Source organism: Trichechus manatus, unplaced genomic scaffold, assembly GCF_000243295.1.
Source record: "Trichechus manatus latirostris isolate Lorelei unplaced genomic scaffold, TriManLat1.0 scaffold00125, whole genome shotgun sequence".
Taxonomy (NCBI): Eukaryota; Metazoa; Chordata; class Mammalia; order Sirenia; family Trichechidae; genus Trichechus; species Trichechus manatus.
The window spans coordinates 4,014,210-4,025,057 of NW_004444061.1; the positions used below are offsets into that span (position 1 = coordinate 4,014,210).

Below are 10,848 nucleotides of genomic sequence, written 5' to 3' on the forward strand. Positions count from 1 at the left end.
TCTAGGGTCTTAAAAGCTTGTGTGTGGCCATCTAAGATACGCCACTAGTCTCACCCTCTCAGAAACAAGGGAGAATGAAGAAAACCAAAGACACAAGGGAAAGATTAGTTCAAAAGACTAATGGACCACAACTACCATAACCTCCACCAGACTGAGTCCAGCACAACTAGATGGTGTCCAGCTACCACCACTGACTGCTCTGACAGGGATCACAACAGAGGGTCCCGGACAGAGCTGGAGAAAAAAGTAGAACAAAATTAAAACTCACAAAAAAAGACCAGACTTACTGGCCTGACAGAGACTGAAGAAACCCTAAGAGTGTGGCCCCTGGACACCCTTTTAGCTAAGTAATGAAGTCACTCCTGAGGTTCACCCTTCAGCCAAAGATTACACAGGTGCATAAAACAAAATGAGACTAAAGGGGTACACCAGCCCAGGGACAAGGACTAGAAGGCAGGAGGGGACAGGAAAGCTGGTAATAGGGAACCCAAGGTTGAGAAGGGACAGTGTAGACATGTCATGGGGTTGTTAACCATTGTCATAAAACAATATGTGTACTAACTGTTTAAAGAGAAGCTAGCTTGCTCTGTAAACCTTCATCTGAAGTACAACAATAATAATAATAAAACAAGAAAAACAAAAACAAAAATAACTTTCTCTTAGAGGACATGCAGAAAAACGAGTAACAGTCGGATTATATACAAATATTAAATAGAGCAAAAAGTGGGACATGGTCCCAATTAAATAACACCCGGGAGATTATCAGTAAGAAAGTTAATAATTTTATATGCTGAAAGGCAAAAATGTACCATTTGTTTTGTTATATAATCAATTCAGTGATGTTTGAAAAATGTTAGTAATAACTACCCTTAGTGACTATTTCCAAATTATCTAAGGGCTAGGATTTGTAAGGAAGAGGTTTAAAAACAAATGCATCCCACCTGACTTGGCTGAGTGATGGTGTGGGCAAGAGGCCAGAGGGTACCTGGCTGATTGTATGATGTGGCCATGCATCTACTGTTGCTTTTCTGTGTGGGGCTTTATTTTCTGTTTGGTGGCGGCGTATCGATTAAGGGAAGGCCAAGTAATAGCACCTGCCAACATATCCTCTCTTCTTTCTCGAGACATTCTAGAATATCTTTAAAAACAATCTTCCTGTTCCTTTCTGCAGCTCTGATCAGAGCAATTTCCAAAAAGGGAGGGAAGGCTTAGTCCATATTCTACTGAGTGAAGGCTACATTCTGCCAGTTAAAAGAGAGGTGAGCTGACTAGATTTTTAAAACTGTCCGATTTAACAAAGAAAACAAAGCATTTTAGCAGAGAGACAACTAAATTTCAAATCTAAAAATTAAAAGAATATTCTTGTATAAACTCTATATGAATATAATCATACCAGATCCAAACCTATGATATATTAACTATAAGAAATACCCCAAATTAAGGAAAATCATTTAAGTCCTGATAGAATTATTCATATAATGAGTAAAAAATGAATAGCTGGACAGCTGAAAATGATTATTAAATAAAGTAACAGTTAAATATTTTCCATAAAACCAAACCCATTATAATTAGTCCTTATGAATTATGGATATTACATTTCTATACAACAATCATCATTGTATAGATCCCACTCACATTTAAGCAAATGGTAGAAAGTATACTTGTAGACTGAACAAATTATCAATCAAAAGCTTATCTCTACCTCTAAACAGTAACTGTACGTTAAAAAAAATCTTGACTTATATTGAAAAAATTTTATATAGAAGTAATTTTATGCAGTTCCTATAATTGATTTCTCATAGCAACTCATAGCGCCCTACAGGAATCAACTCAATGGCAACGGGTTTGGTTTTATAATTGATTTAATTTATATACATGTAGGTTAAACATATACATAATTATTAAAATAGATCAACAGGGATTAAACCAGAGGAAATGAAACACACTCTGAATGAACTTTATGTGTGGTATTTCTTAGAATGAGGACAAATCAAGAGTTAAATAAATCTTTTGATGGCTTGTCTGTTTCATGAAACCAAGTGATAAACTGGATGATAAAGAGAATCAGTTCAAGATTATCTGTAGTTACTAGCTGATTTATGACTAACTCAAATTCCTGAATGTGCAAAGGAGATTACTTCCTTAAAAACACACAGGAACATAAATATACAAGACTCCATCCCTTGTAGCTATAATGTCACTAACAAAAATATTTGAAATAAGATTGGCATTTAAATAATTTCACTTGCATCTGCTTGTATTAGTCCTTCGCTACTGCAATATTTAGTCTTAAAATGAATTTGAATAAGCTGCTCTATTAACAGAATAAAAGATAACGTGTATCCTCATTACTTGAAGTTTTAATTTTATCTTTGACATTTTCAGCCAATAAATTTATCTGATGGTAAAAAGCTTTAACAAGCCATGTCACCACCAAATAAAGGAACACTACGTAGTGGAATAAAGTTGGAACTCCCAGGTAATTACTACTTAGACTTCTTTATTACAAAAAATTGTGGTAGATCTTTGTGGTGATTTTCAATTAAATTTTATTTAATTTTTATTTTGAAATAATTATAGACTGACAAAAAGTTGCAAAGATACTACAGAGTAGCCCCTTGTACCCAATGGTTACATCTTACATATTATAGTATATATAAAATCTGAATTTTAACATTGTTGCACATATGTGGATTCATATACATAGCTTCATGTAACCACCACCTTGATCAAGATGTTCCATTATCACAAAGACCTCCTTCTTGCTGCCCCTTTATTGTCACATCCACCACCCTCCACCCACAATCTCTAGCCTCTGACAGTCACTGAACTGTTTTTTATTTCTATGTTTTTGTCCCACTACGCATCTGTCAGTTTGTAGTACTGCAGCGGTTTGCATCTTGCTGTGATACTGGAAGCTAAGCCACTAGTATTTCAAGTAACAGCAGGGTCACCATGGTGGGCAGGTTTCAGGGGAACTTCAAAACTAAGACAGACCAGGAAGAAGGACATGGCAGTCTACTTCTGAAAAAACTGGCCCGTGAAAACCTTATGAATAGCAGTGGAACATTATCTGATATAGTGCTAGAAAATGTTTTCATTGCAGATAAACACAATCCAGTGTGTTTTTGGCATTTGCATTGTCCTATGCCCTCTGAGTACAAATTTAGGAATCTAGAAAATAGTGTTTTATGCTACTACATATCTAGCCTATATTATAAAATTTATAGTTGTCTCTAGCTATTTCCTTAAGAGCTTTTCTTAGAAACAAAATATAGCCTAAATTATACTGTTCTCTTCAATTCTCTAAAACCTACTATTATTTTTAAGTATTCTCTGACAACATCTTATAAAAAAAGTGGCCAATTCAAAATTAATTTTGTTTTCCCAGAGACAGAAAGATAAAATCAACTCAAATCTAGTGTTTAAATCAGGGCTTCAAACCGGCTCAGTCATGGCTGATAAAACAAAAATGGAACAGACTTGAATTTTTAAAACTTGGGTGATCGGTACCATAACTGGAATGGGAAAAATTACGGATAGAAGCCTTGGAATGGGAGACTCGGAGGAGGCGTAGTGAGTCCTTTCAGGAGCCTGATGCATGAGACTGGATTATTGCCAGGGCTGAGGAGAGCGACACACACTCAGATTAGCCCAGTCAACTGCCGACTTTGAGGGCCATTTTGGACTATGCGCAAAATCCAACGGGCAAGAGATTTGGTTGTTATGCAATGCATATGCTGCCCTTGTTTTCTAAGAGGGAGATTATGTTTCCAGTAGGGCTTCGGCCCATAAGTTTTCCCATTCCGGTTATGGTTCTGATTCACTGAAATTTTAAAAATTTTTTAAAATTTGGTTCTGTTCTCGTGTTGTTTCCTCAGCCATGGTTGAACCAGGAAGAACCTGTTTGAAGCCTTGGTTAAATGAATACCTTGTGAGTGAAATGACTTACTTATATCCTGTGGAATTTAAATTACACAATGAAAAGGCAGAAGAAAACACGAACTTTTACATTTTGAAATGTCACTTATTCAAATCATACAGAGGAGGCCTACGTCTGCTCACTTTTGATACGTCAGCCTTTGTCTAGGACATAGGAAAACTCAATGGTGTTGTGAAGAGGTAGGAAGGGTGAGACAGGGAACAAGTCCAAAACTTCACTGTGGCAATGAGCCAACTAATAAGGAATGAGGGCAGCAAGACATATGGCAAATTAGCGGAAGCTTCTTTACCCCTCACTGTTGCTTCTAACACTATTGTTCGTTAGGATTAGGCACAATGCCACATGTTCTCCTTTATTATTCTACATCTACTCTGACTACTCCTTGATACATGGAAAAATAGTCAATAAATGTTAATGTAATTGATGATCTCAATTATCATCATTTTTGTAATTCTGTGCTTTTCGGAGTCAGTAAAAATATCCTTTTAAACTGCTATGAGAAGTCTGCCAAGGTTTTTTGAGAGAACTATGTCTCATCTACAATGTAGCTAAGCTATCCAAATTTAGAATTCATTATTTTTTTAAATTAATTGAATGTTTAACTAATTGTTCAGTAAATTGAGCTGACAGATGCAAGGGACATGAATATTTTATCTTACGAAGTCAGACTTATAATTCTCTATTGTATTGTGGTTTGAGAGAGACTTACGTATGAGGAGTGATAAAAAAAATAATAAGAAAAAAAGAAGCAGCCCCGATCGTTGTTAATAGTGTTCTTCAGAAACAAGAAGCCATTTTAATTGCAGTGCAAATTCCTCATCAGAGTAAGTTTCTATTTTATTACTGAGTATAAAGAAAAGTTTCACTTTATACAAACACCATTATTTAGTGACTTAAGTTTGTTTTGGAGAGTCATTTAAAGCTTGTAAATCTGCTACCAGAATTACCCAGTTTTACCCTATAAATATCTGTTCTATTAAAAAAAAAAAAAAAGACTTACATTTGCTGAAAGTTGAGATGTAAGGGTGGCAACTTTTTCTTGTGATGCCACTAGCTCTCTCCGCAGCTTATGGATTTGCTGAATATAATTTAAAAATAGTAACAAAAAAATCAATTAAATATGCTCACATATTTTTTTTAACTTAAAACTAATAATTCAATTCAAGAAAGCAAATATTGTATTTAGCTCTTTCTACCCTGACTGTGTCAGCACCAATTCCTGAAAATAAAGACATGTGAATACCAACTACACAGGAACAAGCAAATGTCACTTACAAGGAGAGGAGAAAGTACCTAAATTCTAAGCTGAGACTTAGATTTGCAAATTAAAGGATGTTGACTTTTTCTATTTGCCATCCCTGCCTGACTTAAGAGGCAGTTTACAATATTTATTCTTCTCTGTCTACAAATTTGCGGTTGAAAAAAATTAAGGTAGAAAAACTTCTCTTTCAAAAAATTAAACATATGCATAAGTACTATACATACATATAAATACATACATATATAAAATACATATAAAATAGTATGGAGAATCTTTTTGCTAAAACAGACTAAGAATATATATATACATACATATACTTTTTTTTTCCTGTGTACATGTTAATTTTCTCTACTTTGGTATCTTCTCAAAAGCTGTAGAATATTGCAGTCACTGAAAGTTGAGCCTAATCCAACACTTAATGAGACCTTATTTGAAAATAATTTTACTGGCTGAAGATTTAATGACTGCACTCAGAAAAGCCTTCTCAAATCTTTAACGTTTAATTCAGAGTAGAAATGCTTTACAGATTGGTCACAGTTTTAAAACGAGAAAAAAAAATCAGCAATATTTCACAACTATCCTGATAATCTTGGGAGTCTCTGGGTGGTGCAAACGGTTAATGTGCTCAGCTGCTAACTGAAAGGTTGGTGGTTTGAGTCCACCTAGAGGTTCCTTGAAAGAAACGCCTGGTGATCTACTTCTGAAAAATCAGCCATTGAAAATCCTAAGGAGCACAGTTCTACTCTGACACACATGGGATCGCCATGAGTCAGAATCTACTGGAAAGTAACTAGTTTTTAACATGATAAATATTCTAAAATGTTTTCCTGTTTAGTTAAGTTCAAGCTCCAATAAAACTAAACAAAAAAGGTGAGGATATATCTATCATTAAAAAAAATTATTTTAAGCACTTTAATCTGCATGTCCCCTTGCTGTGAAATCTAAATAGTGACTAATAATGGTATAAGATTTACAACCATCTGAGATTAAACGTTAAAGTTCTACAGGTGTATTTTTGATCTCCAGGGATTTTAGTTACCGTATGCCTAATGTTCTAGTTGAGGAGCCTTGGTGGCGCAGTGGTTAGTGATCAGCTGCTAACCGAAAGGTTGGCAGTTCAAATCTGCTAGTCACTTCATGGGAGAAAGATGTGGCAGTCTGCTTCCGGAAAGATTACAGGCTTGGAAACCCAATGGGCTACTTCTACTTTGTCCTATAGGGTTGCTATGAGTCAGAATCGACTCACCAGCAATGGGTTGTTTTGGTTTAATGCTCTACTCTGATGCTTTTTATTTCTTCAACAGGTCCTCTACTGTTGTAGCTAGAATTTTGGAAGGTGTTTCAGTTTGAAAGCATTTTTGACAGAGTTCATTAACTGTCTTTTTTTTTTTTTTTTTTCCTGCACACTGAAATCCACTATGTAGAAATACTAAAATTTTGGTCTAAATGATTTTTAAAAACAAGTTAGTAATAATCATTAGATTCTGTGGAAAAGAAATGGTGTTCAACATTAAGAGGCTATAAAAAAGAAGAGATCTCTAAGTTGAAAGCAGAAATTAGCTGATATGTATATAATTTCAGGAAATGTGATTCCATTTTCACTCCTAAACTTTTAAAAATGATACATTCTAGGCCAAAACAGTGTTTGGGTTACATTCATATGATGATGACAACAAGTAGTCCCAGAAAGCTGAATTTTTATTTTATTCTTAAACCAATGCAATTTCAATAAGCCTTTTTCCACTTAATAGTCTCTATTATATGATCCCATCCCCCTTAAAATATAATCCAGGAAAATTTACAGTAATGTAAATTGTTATCTAAAAACAGTGACCCGTTATGGGGCATGAATGATAACAGGAGAGATGGATAACTACAATAAGGCAAATAGATGTGGCATTTCTATACCCCAGAAGCTATATGTTGGAAGCTTTGCCATGCCCATGTGATATAAGTAAAAACAGTTTAGGTATTTAAAATTCATATGTACCCTTTGGGCTAGCAAATAAGATAAAGATCAAATTAGTATAATCAATATTTTTTCAGTATTTTTAAAAATAGCACAGATTTTAATTCAAAAAGCTAATGAAAAGGCTTCAAAGGAAAGAGTTTATCTGCAAAGGCTGGTGCCAGGACATTTATTTTCTCTGTGGTCTGGTGCTTCAGTGTAAACCAATCAAATAGTCATTACCTCATCATGAATAAAGTCCTAATTAAAGTCTTCCTGCTCTCCTTGGCCAGGACAACTCTTACACATAGGGAGACAAAAAGAATATTCTCCATACGCTGCAATTTGATTTGCCCATGATTGCAACAAAGTGTGTTTTTGTGAAACATGCAGGATTAGAACAATATACCACACTAGATTTATAAAATAGCCATTAAAGACAATGAGGTCTTAACACAGAATAGACGAGGTGGGATGCTGGTGTCTTATGTTTTGGGTGCCTGGAGTTTAAAATTCAACAATTCTGTTAATCCTATGCAGATGGTCTCACAAACAGGGGGGAAAAGAGACTGTAGTAAAATAGAAAGACCACACATTCATTCATTCATCAAAGATTTAATGAGTGCCTATTATTAAAGACATCTTATTAGGTGTTAAGACTTCATTCAAGAATCTGAGAAGTGAGTTTGTTCTTAAAACATTCTTTCACTCTTTCAGAAGAAAATACCCAAGACCATTTTTCAACTTGCTGGGTCAATTCTATCAGCTCTCCTGGAGATATGCTATTGTGTCACAGAGCCCCCTAGTGGTGACAACACTCATTTCACATAAATGTAAACTAAAATAGTTAAAAATATAAAAATGTTACAAGGATTGTACATGTAGAAATAGTTGAACTGGTGTATGTTCTGCTGTGCATATTTTCAACATCAACATAAAACAAAACAAGTTATTTTAAAAAATAAATTTAATTACTAAGAAAAAAGTGCTACAAGGCTTTTACCTCTGAATGAGCCTTTTCTTCAGCCTGTTAGAGAAAAAGAAAAAAAAAAAGAATGTTACTAGAACAAATTAATGTCAATTTATTTTGCAAGTACAAATGAATACAAATAATTATTTTGCATGTTTAACCTAAGAATATGGTAAAATACATAGAATTACCAAATTAAAATAGTATAAACAAGTTTTAGGATTTCAAGTACATATTCCTTTATACATAAACCACGATATTTTTAAAATATAGGTTTTTGATTCACGGATATATAATATGCCACCAATCAAAGGATAGAATTAATGAAGTGATACTGTGAGATCCAGACCATAAGCAACAAAAACATAATAGTTTTTAAATGATAGTTTAAAAAAGGATAAAAGGAAAAATGGAATTTTGCATTTGTTTTTAGTTTGTTTATTCTTCCTTACAGATTGTAGGAAGTGAACTCTTACGAGCTTATAGAGATCTTTCGCAAAGTCTTCGGAGTCAGAATTTTATTCTCTGATTTATGGATCATAAGGAATGCCAACTATGGCTAGGAAAAAAAAAAGGTTGGCCTCACCAATAACCACAGAAAAATCAAGCATCAGTTTCTGTTTTCTTTTAGCTCCTCTAATGACTACTAGGAGCTCTGGTGGTGCAGTGGTTAACTGATACAGCTGCTAACCAAAAGGTTGGCAGTTCAAATCTACCAGTCGCTCCTTGGAAACCCTACAGGGCAGTTCTACTTTGTTCCCTAGGGTCGCTATGGGTCGGAATCAACCTGACGGCAACAGGCTTGTTTTTAGTTTTAATGATTACTAATAAAGCTTATTGGGCTGCAAGTCTGCAAAATACTAAAACGCCCAGTGCTCAGGTGGTGATAAAGGTGGCTGGCAAACATCTCTGGCTGTGAAGTTTATGGAAATGAGGACTGCTGTGGGAACTTGCAGGGTGTTTCCGGCCTCAGTTGTAGAAAACTCAGAGCTCTTTTCCTTCTTCGTGCTGCGCTGTACAATGCCAGAAAATGAGTTATGTGCTCCATTATAATCGGGAAGCTCCTCATTCTGGAAAAAGCTGGGAATGCATAATATTGCTGAAACAATACAACTCTGCTCATTGTCTTTAGCAGATTCAAAGCTAAAACACAATCTTATCTCCTATCTCTACTTTTGGAACATTTCCTGATTAATTGATGCAAAAAAGTACCTGAGCTGCTTTTGATCTCTTCTTTTCCTTCAGAAAACGTAAAGCAAAGTAACGCAATCATCGAATGTATCTTATGCATAAGTATCTGTTTTAACATGAGTTTTAGCCTACATCTTCTCTTGGAACCCTGGTAGTGTAGTGGTTAAGAGCCTGCCTGCTAACTAAAGGGTCAGCTAGTTCAAACCCACCAGTCTCTCCTTGGAAACTTTATGGGGCAGTTCTACTCTGTCCATAGGGTCACTGTGAGTCAGAACCAACTCGAGGGCACATAACAATAATATCAACTACATATCTTCCCTAATCTTAAACAAATAAATGTGTAAGTAGCAATACAGTGGTTAAATAGAGTGGTTAATTAGTAAAATCTTATTAGCCTTTATTTAAAAAGACTGTACATTTCAAAAAGAAATGCTGGCATAAAGTTTGCATATTGTACATCTCAATTTTAGCTTTTTAAGTGAAGATTTAAAAAAAACCTGATCATTTCAATGTCTCATACATAATTTTCTTTTTGGGTCAAAAGTAAGGGATTTTAAGATAAATTTCATAAAATCAAAAGAAAGCTGGAAGTTGTTTGTTTGCCTTAAGGTGTGGCACAATTAATTATGTTTATTAGTTTCCCTTAATATTTAAATGAGTACTTTGCATATTTTACTCCCAGTTTATTTTACCCAAATCCTGCTTCCATGCTTTGTAGGAATATATAAAACTGATAGATAGCCAATAAATAATTTGTTTAGTCAAAAAAACAATTTATTCTACTTTTTAAAAAATAGTTAAGAAAGATACTCATCACATTACTTCATTTTAAAAAGTCCCAAATATGTTACATATACTAGTAGTAAGTATAAGCATTACGTATTAATTCTATGTATACTATATATAATGACCTTTCCCATTGCTGATGTTTCAAAACTATAATTTTTGTTTATCCTTGTCTACTTTCATACCCCGTTGTTATTAATACTGGGTGTTACCATAAAGTTGAAATAATAAGCTAGAATATTAATATTATACTTCTTTCAGTGTCTTTGGTACTAGGATTAATGACATTATGTTAGAATTTGATTACTTGTCATTTTAAAATGATGGTTTAAAGCAGGCCCAGTGTCCTGAAGAATGGTAAACAATACAAAATACCTTGCCTAAATAAAAATATATCAGCCTGACTATTTTGTAAGTTATTCATTGGCCATTCATTCATCCATCAATTCTAACTTATTAATTAAAAATATTTCTTTACTATCTGCTATGTGCTAGGCCAGGTACCAAGGGTATCGATAATGAGCCAAACACAGTCCTTGCTTTCTTTAAAACAATACAAATTAGATTCTAAGTAAAAAAAGGTTCAATAAAGTTTTTAATAAGTTTATTCAGCCAATCAAGAAAACATCTATTGCAGGGATAAAAATATTCAAATGCCTAACATGACAAGGCATATAAAATGTAAAAGGGACACACACACACACACACACACACACACACACACACACACACACACACACACACACACA

At 34.3% G+C, this 10,848-nt stretch overlaps 1 protein-coding gene across 2 annotated transcripts in view; it reads right to left on the minus strand.

Annotated features, from left to right (window-relative positions):
- The window catches only part of NAV3 (neuron navigator 3), a 474,286-nt gene that overhangs the window by 69,571 nt on the left and 393,867 nt on the right, over positions 1-10,848 (minus strand). For both annotated transcript variants that reach the window (XM_004384618.2, XM_004384617.2), the window contains exons 21-22: positions 8,156-8,179; positions 4,944-5,021 (exon numbers count right to left, since the gene is read on the minus strand). In XM_004384618.2, the coding sequence (XP_004384675.1) occupies positions 4,944-5,021; positions 8,156-8,179 (102 nt within the window). The remainder of the gene's footprint in view (positions 1-4,943; positions 5,022-8,155; positions 8,180-10,848) is intronic.